We start from the raw sequence: 16,474 nt of genomic DNA on the forward strand, positions 1-16,474 counted from the left end.
TAATGAATAGGCAGAGTGGGGCCCAGGGGGGGGACTAGAAAAAACCCAAGTCTCAGTAACCAGTTTACAAAGGTATGTAAATATGCAAATGGTCTTTAAAGACATGTGAAAAACTGGGGCGTGCCGGAGATAAGACTCCAGGCACTGCCCAGTCAAGCTCCCAGCAGCACACTCACTGACCTCCGGCCCCAGGGCACTCTGATCTCACTTCAAGGGCTTCAGAGTAAATTAAGGCAGCCTGGAAATGCAGCAAATAAACATTGCCGCACTTCCAGGCCATCTTCATTTACATGTACTTGCAGAGGCATTTGCGCCCCCTGGGAACCCATCCACGCCCCCCAGGGGAGCGTGCCCCACAGTTTGAAGACCTCTGCCCTAGACCCTCGAAAGCTCTCAGTGCCAAATCCAGGTAGATTCAAGACTCCAGCCTAAGAGCCAGTAAGCCCCAAGGGTACGGCAGGAGGAGTGAATTAGCCTCCACAATAACAAGTAGTTTTTTTTCCAGATAGATGTTTCCCCAGATTGCTATTTGTGCTACTTGAATTCCTGTACACATGGCACATTGAGCTAATAACCTCCCAGCTTGAATAATTGGCAAGTGACTGTTTTTTTTCTAACTACAGATCAGTATAAATTTGTTCTAACATCAGTACTGAGTTGTAATGGTAAAGTTGTTTTAAGGGTTGTAGCCATAGGCCACAACAATGGGATCCCTATTAGGCTTGACTTGTCTCTCATGGAATGTGCAGGGCATGCCCTCTATGGTCAGGCGCCATAAGATACACTCTTATTTGATCCGCAGAGGCATTTAGATCGCATTCCTCCAAGAAACTCCTATGCTAGCAAACGAATGGGAAGGCGTTACAACGCTGGAGGAGTCAGGCTTATTACACCACATACTCCGCCTTTGCAAGAGGAGTGTTGATATGGATAAGGGCGGCAGTTCTATTCCAATACACGTCACAGCTGTTTTAACCAGAGGGCAGGTATGTGGTGGTGTCGGGAAGCTAGACAGAAGGAACCTCACACTAGGTAGTATTTATGCATCCAACTCGGACCAACCGGCCTTCTTCTCTGTTCTATCAGGAAAGCTGGTGACCGTCCTCACGGGGTCGAAGCTACTGGGGGGGCCACTTTAATTGTACCTCTGATGTTGCCATTGACCGCTCTCACCCTCCACTTCCTAATGCACCTGCACACAAACTGACAGACTCATGCAGTAACTGGCAACAGAAATGGGGCTTGACACCTGGAGGGCGCAACACCCCATGGTCCCAGATTACTCCTTCTTCTCGGCCCTCCACGAATTACATGTCAGACTGGATGCCATTCTGTGTTCACCTGATGCCCATGAGGGGGTTGACTGCAACGAATACCTTACCAGGACACTATCCGACCACAACCCTGTCCTTGTACAGTTATAATGGTCACGTGCGCGCCTGAAAATCCCCACCTGGCGCCTGCGCCCGGAGACCTTAGACGACCAAGCTTTCCGCTCTACAATAGGTACAGCTATCACTAACTATTTTCAAGACAGCGGAAGTACAGCCACATCCTCCCTCGTGGAGTGGGACGCCTGAAAAACAGTCTTTAGGGGGAGGTACATATCTGAGATGGTTGGAGTTAGGAAGGTTCTCCTCTAAGATATAAAGAGAGATGATGAGCGCCTGCGCGCCCTGAAAAAGGACAGACCCGAAAACTCAGATAAGCAAGAGGAGCTACTAGAGGCCTGGGAGGCGGTAGCCACACAGGTAGAGCGCCTACGATGCTTTGATTACAAAAACTACATAACTTAAGCACACTCGGAGAGGGATAAATCGGGGGCCCTTCTGGACTGGTTGGCCAACCCGGCTAGACAGGGGTCAGTCATACTGGAGATCAGGGATCAGAATGGGGTAGCCAGATACGACCAACAAGGGATCAATTACTACTGAGCTCTATCGAAGTCGGCTGCCCCCAACGGATGAGGAACTGCAGGAGTTCACGCATGAGGTTGATCTACCTGTACTGGACGAGGATACAGCACTCTTGCTAGGACAAGAGATCTAAGTAAGAAAAGTGCATGGAACTATCTAGAATATGGCCCGCAATAAAACTCCAGGTACTGATGGTCTCCCGATAGAATTTTACCTCGCATACATAGACCTCTTGGCTCCCAAACTCGTACAATTATATAATGATGCCAAGAGACTTGGCAAACTCTCTGTCTCCACTAGGAAAGAGATCATCATCCCTCTGCTAAAGCCTGGCAAGCAGGCTTGGGATACAACTGCATACCGCCCCTTATCCATTCTCAATCTTGATTATAAAATACTAAATAAAACCTTAGCCTCCCGTTTGCTCCCTCACATGACCACCCTTATACATAAAGACCAATCCGGGTTCATCCCCACTAGAAACACAGCGCTCAATATTAGAAGGCTCATGCGCATCCTGGAAGCGGACACTTACCATGTGGATGCTGCCACGATATTTGCAGTGGACATAGTAAAAGCCTTCGACAGTCTGGAGTGGTCTTTTTTAATTTCATGTGATGCGAAAAATGGGGCTAGGGTGAACTGGACGGCTCTTATATACACAGACTCCACCGCCAGAGGGGGCTAATCTCTGATGCTTGCAGGGTGGGGCGGGGCACGCGGCAGGGTTGTCCCCCTCTCCCCATTATTATTCACGCTGGCGATGGAGCTCTTAGCAGCACTTGCCAGATCAGGGCGGGCATTCCGGGAGCGCGATGTAAATGGACAGGTTCATCTTATTGCATTATATGCTGACGACCTTTTGCTGTTCCTTCCTGATCGGAACTCCTGGGGGCGAAAAACCTACTCCACGCTCTTAGCAGAGTAGCAGGATTGAAGGTGAATTGGTCGAAATCTTGCCTGTTCCCGGCGCGTGGGAATAGGGTAAGCCCGCAGCACACAGAGGGGGTGAACTGGGAAGACAGATGTCTTCCCTACCTAGGCACACATATTTACCACAAACAAGAGGACATTCTTGAGGGTAATATTGGGAAGGCCATCAGAGGGGCAAAAGCCAACTTCGAATTCTGGGGATCTCTGCCACTGTCAGTAGCGGGCCGTGTGGCCCTTCTTAAAATAATAACCCTCCAGAGGCTCTTATATTACTTTGGGACCCTACTGATCTGGATCCCGGCAACGTATTTCAAGCAGCTTCGTTCAATGGTCACATCCTTCCTTTGGGGCAAGGGCAGATGCAGGGTGGCGCTCAGTACACTCATGCGACCAAGAGAATAAGGCGGCCTGGTAGTCCCAGACTACGAGACCTATTATTTGGCAGCACAATTTCAATGGCTTATGCAGTGGGTAGCGAGGGCCACCAGGGGAGATAATGAACGCAGAGAAGATTTCGGGCCCCTGTTGTTGCTGTCCCGCATTGTACTGCGGATGCCGGTTAACACCGCAACCCTCACCCTGGAACTCGCCACAGCACGAAAATGCTGGCACAGATATTTGTGCAGAGCCTCTATTAAATACCCCTACACACCAGAAATCTCATTGATAATATGCAGGGCCCTGCCACATGGTGGTAATTGGCAGAGATTAGAAGCTTGGGCGGAACAGGGGCTGACTACCATAGGGGACCTATATGAGGAGGACGCCATGGTCCCATTTAATGACCTACAAACCCGCTTTGACTTACCCGGGGGTGATTTCCTACAGTACACGGCCCTCACTGTGGCTATCAGGAAGAACTGGGGTAGGAGAATTACAGAACCACCAACTTCCATGGGCTGCCATTACATAGTGTTGGCAGTAGGCAGCAGTGACGTGCCTCTATCGGTGCATGACGCTAGAATCCTTACTCCCCCTGTCTGTCCTGAAGCTCAAATGGAAGCTGATATAGGGAGGAGCATTCCGGATAAGGCGTTGGGAGAACTAGTGGAGAGAGCCTGGAAGAGTACGAGAAATGCAAGGTTTCAATTAGTGCATTTCCATATTTTAAATAGAGCATACCTTACCCCAGCAAAACTACACGCATATTTCCCGGACCAATCAGCGGCCTGCCCAAGATGTAACACAGAAAGCGCAGATTTTAAACGCATGTTATGGGGTTGCCTGTTCCTAGACAGACCTCACTGATAGAGACCTGGATCCAACCATGGATCATTGTATTTTGCCCCGGTATACCCACACGTCCAAAAAAAATAATGAGTAGCAAATTTATAGACCTCGGTCTGCTCCTGGCCAAACGGAACATAACCACCCATTGGAAGGCAAAACAGGGCCCTAGCATAGCAAAGTGGAAAGCAGAATTCCTAAAGTGGGCTGAATGTGAGGGTGTGATTAGGTTACAAATAGCGAAGCGAACCGAGAGTGAAAAGGCCCAGGAACGGGCGAAAGCTTGGGAAGCGCTCGTGGTGGCACTTAAATCTCCCGAAGCGGGGGGGGATGACGCATCTGTATGCGACCCTGGGGCAGCTATGGACTAACACATAAGCAGCTCTTTGATCACCTAGATCTGAAGCCTCGCGTTTAGTAGTGGTGCTCGCCAAGCAAGCCATGGGACACTCGGGAGCAGCAGCCTCCTATACAAATTAGTCGCCCCACGGAGATAACAGTTCTAATGGCTTATTACAGCCTGCACTTAAGTGACACATCTTTGGAAGAGTGGGGGGCTAGTTGGGAATGGGAATTCTCATTGGTTTCAAATACTTATCGTGATGACCGTATGCAGTGCCTGAACAGTTGATATGGACATCATATGGTGCTTCAGCTATGCCATAAATAATCTGATTTGAACTGTGACGTTGCTACCTATCTGGGGTCTGTAACCAAAACCCCCTTTTTGGATGTATGGAAAATCAATAAAAATTGTTTACAAAAAAAAATCAGTACGGAGTTGTAATAAGAAAGTGCATGTCAGGACAATGGCAAATGAAAATTCCATATAATGTATTTACTTGCTATAAAAGACGATCTCTGTATAAAATCTTGTTTATGTCCTATTTATTACAGCATAGGTGTGGCATCTGTATTTGTCTGTAATGAGAAAATAAAAACACTGCAGTGACATTCATTGCAGTATAGTTTACTACTGTGACAATCAGCAGACAGTGTTATAGGCTGCATTCGTGCAGATATCAACTGCCTCTTTATTAGTTGAGGTATTAACTTATTCAGCATCCCTTCTTTCAAGTCTTCTATTCTAACATCTGGTGACGGCTCGATCACAAAATGTTTATTGCACTGCTTGTAGTCAGTAAACACTCTAAAGGGTTAAAATAGTTTTAACAATACCTTTAATAATGATACCACCTAAAAATATGTTTTGAACAAATAACAAGCCTCATCTTGGTGTGCTTATTTTCATAGTGAAGAGTCCATATCAGTTCTACACTTTCTGCAGCTACAATTAATTTTAAGGATAGAAGGACTGTAAGACTATGGATTTTAAAAAAAAAGGTTTGAAGAGAGTGAAGGTGTGCCTATCTGTAAGAAATGAAATATACCCTAGCCTATGTAAAACATACATTACATTTCAGTGTTCGGTGCATTATAAAGGAATTCAGCCTTTGATCTAGTTCCTGTATTTCACCACAAACTTTGTTGACTGGTGGCATTGTTATGAGTTATGGTTGGAGATACTATAACCCGTTGATTTTACATTCTATGTGTAGATGCTGGTGATTGTACTGAACTTTATTCCATTTATATGAATTGTTTTGAATGTAATATTTATTTATCAGATATGTATTTTATGTTTTTGCATTTCTCTTCAAAGGATGATCATCGCAGAGTAGAATTTTTGCAGAAGGTGCGAAAGTTGATTAAAAAGTTGGCAGACCATGCTCCTGTGGATGCTGGAGTTGATCAAAAAGCTAAGGATTTCATGCATGACTGCCTGCCTCCGGTGCTCACAGAAGGTAAAGTGGCCTGCTGGGTGTTGGGTAAAACTAGGGCGATAAAGGGAAAGGTCCCTTAGCTGAAATGTTGTTGTTAGCAAGACAAAACTGTGATGTACCACCATATTTCACTTACACAATTGCAGGAGTCATGACTGTTCCACATCGCTCTCTACATGCTTCCTTTACAGTGCACTCCAGGTCGCAGCGTCATGCGAAATGTAATCAAGTTTTAAAAATTGTACAAGCACAACAGTGTGATGTAAAACACATGTCTACAGATGGATTTGTTATTTAAATAATTTATTCTACTCTCGTATGGAAACAAAAAAATTAAGATTAGGCATTGTGGGAGTTAGGCTAGATGTCTTGTGGGGTAAACGGTGTATTGGCACCAAAATCTAAAACTTTGTTTTTACTAACAAAATTCAGGGACACAACTATATGGCAGACAAATGCACAGAATGTGCTTTTAGAACAGTTTCAAGCAGCAAAACTATTGTCACAGATAAATAGCTATTATCTTCAGTGTCCACTTGCAAGATATATGGAAACCTTACATTGAACAACCACCATAAGCTGGTTATCCTGAGATTTTAGTGTCTTGGCTCCACATGCTGATTAAAGGTTTGAGTTTAACTCCTCATTTTTTAGGTCGAGGACTACCGGTCTGCCGAAAGGCAGAACCGGAAGTCGGAGATTTAATGACTTGGAGAAGAGGGGCTTGAACCAGCCCCTCTTCTCCCCTGTTCTCCATTGGCTGGCCTCGTAAATGCTGGCCAGCCACTGGAGAAGAGGTCAGTCACTCTGATTAGGCCCCGTCCTTTTCGGATCGGGGGGCGTGTTTTTTGCGAGAAGTCTCAAGGAGGAGACAACAGCAAAACACGCCCTCGAATCCGAAAAGGACGCTGCGTTTCTCCGAGGCAGTTCTGCTCTGCCTCGGAGAAAGGCGGTGGTGTGCTTGTCCTCTCCCCCTGCTCTCGGCTCCTGCCCTTTAAATCTTTTATTTCCTATCTACAACATGTGAATCTACAGGATATAGCTGACTGACTCCTCATGGGAATATCTCCTATTTGAACAATATAGCTGGCACATCGTTCTCACCGGCTGTAATCGCGTCCCTCCTGCTTGATAAGCCGCGCACAGCCCCGGGCAGGCCCAGCCTCCTCGAACAGGCACCTCCCACTCTCTAACCCCCGTCCGCCTCCCCGCTTCCTGCCCCTGCCTTGGTCCTGACGTCGCTCTAATAGCAGCAAAAGGCGGGTATTTTCTTTTCTAGAGGGAACCCATCTCCTGCTGGAACAGCTTTGAAAATAATATAGTGGCTCCCGGCCTGCTCCCCCTGAACCCTCTCTGCAGCCCGGCTGACCTTCCGAGCCCCGGGAACAACCACTGTAAGCGAAGGGACAAGTGCAGCGTGCGGCAGCTTCCATCTATCCCGTTCCCTGTACAAAGACTCGGCTGCGGCTCTCCCTCCACCGCACTGGACTCCTGTCATCCGAGGATAGCGGGTTTGGGTGCTCGGTCGCTGGGAGGAGCATGGCCCCGCCACATCGCTGGCTTCCCCTTTATCTGCTCCCGCTTTTCTCCCTGGCACTGGCCTCCAAGCTGAACATCCCCAAGGTGCTGCTGCCCTACGCCCGGGGGACGAAAATCAACTTCACCCTGGAGGCCACGGAGGGCTGCTACCGATGGTGAGTGTGGGGTTGCAGGGCAGGGAGGGCACGGCGTGGTGACAGGAAGCAGAGCGTGTCTGCAGCGGGAGCGTGAAACCGCCGCAGGCCTGCACTTTGCAAGCCTGGGGCACAGCTCTGGGCTACAGCGGCTAAAACACAGCCTATTCGCTTACCCACGTGCTCACAATGCTCTCATGTGCGTGCATCGCACCCAGACCAGTGCACGGCAGCTTCGTGCATTGAACACATGCAGAGCTCCGAACCACGTGCTCAGCTTGAACCCAGCGCTTCTAAACACTAGCCCGGCCCCTGAATTCAAGGGTGGCCGGGATCACAGCTGTTTTGTACACAGCAGAGCTTCCAAGCATGTAGTTACGCATTGTTGCCAAAGCTATCCGACACAGGCATACTTTAACAATCGGGCATGTATCACAAACGCATGGAACGGATTGCCGTCTATGAAATGATGTGTGAACCATTGCAGAATTACATTAAGGCAGACAGACATGAAACGGAGAGAAGGCTACACTCGGAAGTAGAGGGTGGGAGGCGAGGAGAGGGGCCATGAATCAAGAAAGGACAGGAATCAAACGGAAGTAAGTCGAGGTCAAGTTTTCATGAAGGCTTTTAGAGTATTTCTTAACGAGAAAGCCATCAATCTGTGGATGTAAGCAGTAGAAAGATACATTATAAACATAACACCCCGTATACGGGCAGACACCTCAGACATTCAAGTCAGAGGGTACTGATTATTTAAACATTAACAGCCCTGGTCTGCTGTGTGTCACACCTAGAGCAGCACTTTAAAAGATAGCTCGGGGATCCCAGGGTCTGCACTCGGCACAGGGGGTGGTGCAGCAGATGCTTTCTTTAGGAAAAATGTCATTTAACGATCTCCCCTCACTCTCCTGCATATATTTACATAAGGGCTAGCACCTCGTCAGGAGCGAAACACACCTCACAAATGAAAGTGCAAAGCAGTATGTGTGATGAGAGCGAGAAACTACCAATCCCAGATTACTTTATGCTTCACGTTACGTGGGCCGCTTTAAAGCTATGAAGGCTGCTGGTGCGGCCACTTGTCTCTTTCATCATGCATTTGTGCGGACAGACCACGCCCCTCACCAACATGTGATAGCATATCATGAACGCTGAGACAGCTGACCATGTGATATTTTGTGTGCATGGTGGTTCTGAAGTTAGTTTTTGGGGTTATATGCTTGTGCAACTGCAAGGTCTTTGCTTTCCTGACTCTTTTTGAGATTGAGTCAAAAAGGTGGGCTTTTTAGGCCATGTGGTCCATGCACCAAGAGTTCCCTCCTCATGGTGGTTGAGGGCAGTGTGTCTGTCAGAGAAGACCCAAGGCATCGGGTCAGAAGTAGTCGTAGTCACAGAAGTTGTTGGTTGGGCCTGTCAGGTCTATGTTGTTGTGTGCTGCTCAGTGTCACCCCGTGGTGTCTGCACATTGCAGCTGACCGGTGGTTTACTTTGCAACAGTTTCGATGGTTCGGCTTTTCACTGCAGAGACCCCTCCCTCCTAAAGAGCAGGCCTGTCAATATGCGTATAAAACCGAAATACTTTAATGGGTCATGCTGAGGTCAGTTTGACAATAGGCAGCACAGGAAGATTGGGTAGTGATAAAATTATGAACTTCCACGATACCAAATCCACCTAGCTCCTCGCCCGTCCTTTCAACGCTGCAAAACACTGCTACAGTTGCTGTACTTTTGCACTGACTAGATTCCAGTTGAAAGCTCGTGCTCTCAAAGTAACAGCATGCAGACACCGACTCACATATGAACGTGCATCTAGCAGGAGCAGTCTGGAGCCTCGAGCGTCCAGAAGGATGTTGCTAGTACAAACCTGCGCATATAAGCTGTGTCGAGGTGCTTGTGCGTGCGTGCGCCAGTTTGTTTACAAGTTGACTGGGAAGGAGTCGCTGCTCTCTCCAAAGGGGGACAGGGCAGACGTGGTCTGCGCCCCAGCACTATTTCTCCTATCAGACTTGCCCTTCCCCAGCTTCACCACCACAGCTGCTAAATGTGCGGGGGGGGGGGAATGGGGGGGAAGACGCAGATTTACAAGCATTGGCAAAGCAAATAGTTCTTGCGTATGCAAAACAAATGGGCTTTGCCAGTGTTTTATTAGCCATGTTGTACACCAGTGTGGTTGCTGTTCGGCATGGCTAAAAGTTAGTATTGTGGAGCTGGGAGTCATGGAGTAGAGTAGTGTGGAGTAAAGTGGCATAGAGGGAGTTGTGTAGAGTGACATAGGTGAGTGGAGTGGCGTAAAGTGGAGGGCGCGCGGAGTGAAGCAGAGTGTTGCATCGTGGAGTAGAGTAGAGTGGCGTACAGTGGAGTAGTGTGGAGTAAAGTGGCATAGAGGGAGTTGTGTAGAGTGACATAGGTGAGTGGAGTGGCGTAAAGTGGAGGGCGCGTGGAGTGAAGCAGAGTGTTGCATCGTGGAGTGGCATAGAGTGGCGTACAGTGGAGTAGTGTGGAGTAAAGTGGCATAGAGGGAGTTGTGTAGAGTGGCATAGGTGAGTGGAGTGGCGTAAAGTGGAGGGGCGTGGAGTGAAGCAGAGTGTTGCATCGTGGAGTGGCATAGAGTGGTGTACAGTGGAGTAGAGTAGTATCCAGCAAAATTGTCACATAAATCCTCTCATTTTGAAGTTGGGGAAAGAATTGTAAAGAGCAAGCTCCCGCCGAAGATGTAGCTGAATATTTGACATTTGAATGCACAGCAAATGTGTCAAGGAAAGAACATAAATTTAATGGCCTGTTTTTAGGTCGAGGACTACCGGTCTGCCGAAAGGCAGAACCGGAAGTCGGAGATTTAATGACTTGGAGAAGAGGGGCTTGAACCAGCCCCTCTTCTCCCCTGTTCTCCATTGGCTGGCCTCGTAAATGCTGGCCAGCCACTGGAGAAGAGGTCAGTCACTCTGATTAGGCCCCGTCCTTTTCGGATCGGGGGGCGTGTTTTTTGCGAGAAGTCTCAAGGAGGAGACAACAGCAAAACACGCCCCCGAATCCGAAAAGGACGCTGTGTTTCTCCGAGGCATTTCTGCTCTGCCTCGGAGAAAGGCGGTGGTGTGCTTGTCCTCTCCCCCTGCTCTCGGCTCCTGCCCTTTAAATCTTTTATTTCCTATCTACGACATGTGAATCTACAGGATATAGCTGACTGACTCCTCATGGGAATATCTCCTATTTGAACAATATGCTTTCACAAACGCATGCCTCTGTGTTCACAAGTGCGCACACGTGCATTCACAAGCGCCGAGAAGTGCATCACAAGCGCTCAGAAGCGGACTTCGGTGCTCAGTGCTTCAGCCTTCATTTGCCAAGGGATCACGCGGATGGATCCCGGCTGAGGTTTTCAAAGACATTTCTTGCAAGCAGACTGTTTTCACAAGAGTTCACAGCAGGGCGAGAGATGCCGAGTCTGGATGGAGAGTAATGCTATTAGCGTAACCAAGGAGTGACCTCTCAGAGCGGTGCCTGGGGAGGCGGTTAATGAATGCACCTTTCTGCGGACTGCACGGTATGGGAAAGAAAACAGTGGCATCTGTAAAGCTGCCATTGAGATGTGTGCACCAGACCTCTTCAATCCGTGCATCATGATATGCACTAGTACTCGGGGTCCCCTCCATGGACATTTAAACCGGGCCTTTAAACTCTAGAGAGTGCACAGAAACTGACTGGGATGCGGTGTTCCCAGCCTGGACGGGCGGCTGCCAGTGGCTGCTGGAGGCCGAAGGGGGGGCCTTACTTGTACGTGAAAAAAAATGTGAACATCTGATCGCAGCTTCACAGGCCCTCTGCGAGGAATGTGCGCACATCTGGAAAGCAGAACCTCAGAGTCGAAAGGACACAGTAGAAGGGGCTTGGGGGGAGGGGGCAAGGAGGCGAGCATTCCAATAATTCACTAATCCACCCACTCTGCGTGGTGCGTTACCTACGAAGGCAACGCACGTCCATTAGCCCAAATAAAACTTTCTTATTCTCTTTATGGCTGTCTTTCTTGACTGCTTGTTTCTGCTTTGAATCTAACGCCGACGTTTCACTCAAGGAAGGAATTATCAGAGATTAGGAACCGGGCTTTCCAATTACAAGTTCTTGTTTGCACGTGTGTTGAGTAATTAACTGCCCCAACACTAAAATGCAATGCAGTCCCTGGTGACCTGAATCACTTAATACCCTCACCCAGAGGGAAACTAATGAATCCATAGAAGTAAACAATTACGACTCACAAACAGCTAACTGAAGGGGGATAAACAGACCGGGAGCAGTGCCTTCAAAGACCGCAGAATAAAAGGTGCACACCTTTTATTACTGTCACTTAAGTAGTAAATATACGTGAGGCCGACTATAGAGATTCTACTCTCGTGCTTAAGGGCAACATGGTTATATCTTACAAACCAGCAGGTGTAGCCCATCTTGTGCATTTACGAGCAGAGGCCTGCAAAATCCACCGATGGGAAGTTAGAACGGAAGAGAAATCCTAGCCCAGCTGTGAGCATGAAATCCGTGGGTGACGGGCACATTGGGCTGACCAGCTCCTGAATGTGTGAGGGGTTGATTTAATACTAGGAGCCAGTAAAACTGCTCTAAAACAGGGAGTCGGAAGGCCCCTAAAACATGCTAACGAGATCACAATCCACTCTGACCATCTTAAAAGAAAACCGTGCTGTAGAGAGGAAACGATTTAAAAATAAACACTAAAGTGACAAAAAGGAAGCAGGTGCAAATTAAAAATGGACCTTCATGTACAGTGCCAGATCATAGTGGGCGCAAAATGAGTAGTCATAATGGGCATGGAAAGCGGAAACGGCAACTAATAACGGTTTAAAAAAAGAAAGACACAGGAAGAGGTAAATAAATCAAGGGAAAGGTCTTCGGTGCAAGGAGAATCAAATAAGAAACAAAAAGGATTTATAACAATGCACCTGTGAAAAGTGCACTATGATTTAAGTGAACAATCCTTGGAACTCACCACAATTTTCAAGATAAACACATAGCGTTGCATACAGTAAATCTAAAAGGAACTCATTCACATAGTTACACTTCAAACAATGGGGCGGAGCTATCCTTAGAGCCAATTCAAGAAAGTAGAATGATAAATTGTGACTAAACCTGATATAGCTAAAACAAACATGTTTTAGTGGATGGGACAATGTTTATAGGCTACTGAAAGAGATCTTAACAAGCATTTACAATGCAATGGTCTCGGCATTGTTAAAGTTAGAGCTATTGGCATTGCTCATGACATTATTTTTGTTTTTAAAACATCTCTCTCTCTCTCACAAAAATAAGAGTTATTTTGGTGAGAGAGACAGAGATGTTTTAAAAACAAAAATGTCATGAGCAATGCCAATAGCTCTAACTTTAACAATGCCGAGACCATTGCATTGTAAATGCTTGTTATCAGCCTTGGTTTTCATTACTTAAAGGTCTTTTCCCCACAAGAGAGTGCTGTTGCTGGGCTAGTAGTTACATGTGAAGGGCATTCCCTCACCTGTGGCATGCTGGCTTGCTAAAAGGCGCTACTGCATTTTTGCTTGTGTTAAAGCGGCATGAACATACTGCAAAACAGGTCTTAATTCTGGCCAAATTGAAGATAAAATGTTTTGGTACTTTTTGTTTTTATATTTTATTCTCTTTTTAAATAATGTAAAGAAACAAAAAAGTAACTCTATGGCTGTCCGGTAGGACTCATCAGCACTACTGTAAATGTACAGATCAATAAATATTGCATTTAATCCGCCACAACTTATTAGTTGTTAAACTTTTATCTAAGATTCAAATACACAGTGTTATTCAGACAAATCTTGGGATGCCATTTCACCTAAAAGATATGCTCGAGTATCTAAGAAAACGCCCCACAATGTACATTTAGTTTCATATTTGCTGCTTCCGTAATGGATTACTGCAAGCCCCTTTAACTGATAATTTTGCCAGGTCCCTTAGCACTGAACGAAATGACCAAAAACTAGCTGGTTTCCATTCAAGAAAGGTTTGCAGAGGATGCGATTACAATGCAGTGGTGCTTTATCTATGTAGGAAATTACATCCTGCACGACACTCTGCTCAAAACGCCCTCTCTGAAACTGTAATTAGTTAAAGAGTTTTTCTACTAGGACTTTGTACAGCACCTGGACATTGAGGAAACCAATCCATGTGAGGCAGGCATTTTGTAATTGGCGTCAGTAGCATTAGTAGCCCTGGAACAGCAGTACCCAAACAAGGTAGTACCCCAGCATCCATTCATTTGCCAAGGACACTGAGAAAAGGCCTCTTGACCACTTATGTTGAAGGGCTAATACTGCATACTACAAGTCTATAATCAATTAAAAAGAACCAGGTGAAATATGAACATTTAACAGTTATTTCAAAGTAATCTAGGAAACGCGCCAATAGGGCAGGAAGGATGATACCAACTGAAGAATTATTCCACTTTAAATATAAAGAAATCTGCTTCAGAGTGATTACATCTTTTGCAGCTGTCACAGTATGCCTCATTACTTCTATACAAGTTGGTGGATGTCTAGTTAAACTTGTTTGTATATTCATAGCGTATGACCCCCGGCCAGGAACCAAGATTTCCTTTCCAAATTGGCACCATAATTGATCGTACACCCTTGTTCTTTAGTTATTTACACCCCTGCGCCTTCAATCCATTTGTTTCACAATAATTTCTGAAACCGGTTTTTCTTTCTGTACATATTCATAGACGATTAAGACATTGTGCACTGAGCCACTTGTGCTTTCACTGTGCAACTAATCCAGCCCCCATAAAACCAAGACAGTAATAGGGTCTGTTAACCTTTTAAGTCTAATTAGGATGGTCTTTTCTCCACAAATTAATTGAAATTCCTTGGGGAGATCAAAAGGGATGCCATGAAGACCTGTAGCAGTGTCTGAAAAAAAATCATGTATGTATAGGTCTGCGTGTTTGTAAAGCTCAATCCTGGCAGCTGAGCTCTGAACATTTAGAATCATTTAAAAAGAGGCAGAGTCTTTGTAGGAGGCGATGCCTATTGGGTGAAGCCTCAATGTTCTCTAAACAGAAGAGTCTTCCTCTCCTAAATTACAGGACGTTTGCAGCAATACGGATATTGACAAAGAGTTTGTGGTATAGATGGAGAAAGTATGTGTTCTATTTTTCTCTCTTTTATGCTGTGCAGATTTGTGGAGCACACTATCACCCAGGAGCGTATCCTGGCACTGAGCATGTGTGAGTCCATGCACACCCAGGGCCTAGCGAGACTACTTGAAAAGCTAGGTCTTCAGCTTCTTGCAGGATTTAAAAAGTGAGAAGGAGGCTCTTATGTGAAGTGGCAGGTTGTTGCATGCTTTAGTAAATCAATGTAGGAAAAGGCTCAACCTCCATATCTGGTCTTGCATTGTATTTGTGCAGGTAGAAGTCCAGATAAGCGGAGGTGTCTTGAAGGTTTGTGAAAGCTGATACGACTGTTGTAATATGCTGGGCCAATGTTGCGTAGTGCCTTTAAAGTGTTGCTGAGGATTTTGAATTGTGATTGTTTATGAATGGAGAGCAATTAGAACTTCTTCAGGTGTGGTGTGTTGTGGTTTAAGTCCGGCGTGGGAGGTTGAGTGGTTCTGCCCACTGTGTTATCAATGGTCTTGTTTTTTTTTTTTATCACAACATAGAGGGTTTTCCCATAGTTCAGCATTCATGTGACCAGGGCCTACTTGCCGGTCTTCCGGGTTCTGATTGGGAACCACTTGACAATCATCCTCAGCATCTACAGGATATGGAATAATGAAGTGGTGACATCATTGACTTGGGTGGTCCTGTTGAGTTTGCGGTTGATGATGATCCTGAAGTTCTTGGCGTGGAAGCTGAATGTAGGTCCTCGCTCTGTTGGCCACCAAGTGAAATCCCACAATAGTGTGCTCTTCCTACAGATCACAATTTCGGTCTTGTCTGTGTTACCTTGGTCTTAATCCACTGTGTTATTGCAGTCATTCAGGATTTTAACGTGATCAGTGTACTGGGCATCTTTTCTATGAGGGAGAGAAGGAAGTGTGTGTTTTCGGCATAGGAGAGGACGTTGATATCAGGAGAGGGGATGATGCTAGCTTGAGTAATTATGTATGCGTTCAAGAGGTTCGAATTTAGGAAAGATCCTTGTGAACTCCGCAGATGAGGTATCGCGGACATCCAAGGTGTACGGTGCCAAGCTGACCGACAAGGTCCTTCCAGTCAGAAAGAAGCAGACCCATCGGAGTATGTGTCCGTGGATTCCGATGTCATGTAGGTGTAGGATGAGGATGAGGTGAGAGACTGTCAAATGCTGCAGAGAGATCCAGGAGGGTGAGGGCCACCGTGTCCCTCTGTCCAGAGTTATGCAAATGTCATCCATGGTGGCGACGAGGGCAATTCCTGTGCCGTGGTTGCGTCAGAAACCAGGCTGAGTGGTGTTCCGTTGTTGGTTGTCGTTGAGGTATTCGGTGAGGTGTCTGTTAAGCTTGACCGGCCATGGTAGCAGGTAGATTGATCTGTAGTTGGTGAGCGTTGAAAGGTTTGCAGAGGGTTTCTTAATCAATGGTGGGACAGTTGCATGTTTGCAATCATCAGGGAAGTTTGCAGAAGAGGTGTAGGCATTCAGAATAGGTGTGAGCCATGCACAGATGGGCTGCAGTCCTCTGGATCCTCGGGAGTAGACCTGGTGGGGGCAGCGACCCAAAAAGTCCCCTGAGACGATGGAGTGCATGGTGGCAGTGGTTTCTACTGGGATGATTTCGAGCCATATGGTTGGCATCGGTTTTTTGGATAAGATCGGAAGGCATTTGGTGAAGTCTGTTGAGTCCACTTGCTGTCTTAAGTTGCTGTTAATGAAGGTTATTTTTATTTTACTGAAGTATTAAGAGATTGTTGCAGAGTTCCTATGTGGGGTGATCGAATTGGAGGCGT

General features: G+C 46.6%; 1 protein-coding gene across 2 annotated transcripts in view; it reads left to right on the forward strand.

Moving 5' to 3' along the window:
* RIOX1 (ribosomal oxygenase 1) overlaps window positions 1-16,474 on the forward strand; it is a 216,805-nt gene that overhangs the window by 125,230 nt on the left and 75,101 nt on the right. For both annotated transcript variants that reach the window (XM_085612190.1, XM_085612189.1), the window contains exon 11: window positions 5,740-5,881. In XM_085612190.1, coding sequence (XP_085468316.1) covers window positions 5,740-5,881 — 142 coding nt within the window. The remainder of the gene's footprint in view (window positions 1-5,739; window positions 5,882-16,474) is intronic.

The sequence above is a fragment of the Triturus cristatus genome, chromosome 6 (assembly GCF_964204655.1).
Source record: "Triturus cristatus chromosome 6, aTriCri1.1, whole genome shotgun sequence".
NCBI classification, from domain to species: Eukaryota; Metazoa; Chordata; class Amphibia; order Caudata; family Salamandridae; genus Triturus; species Triturus cristatus.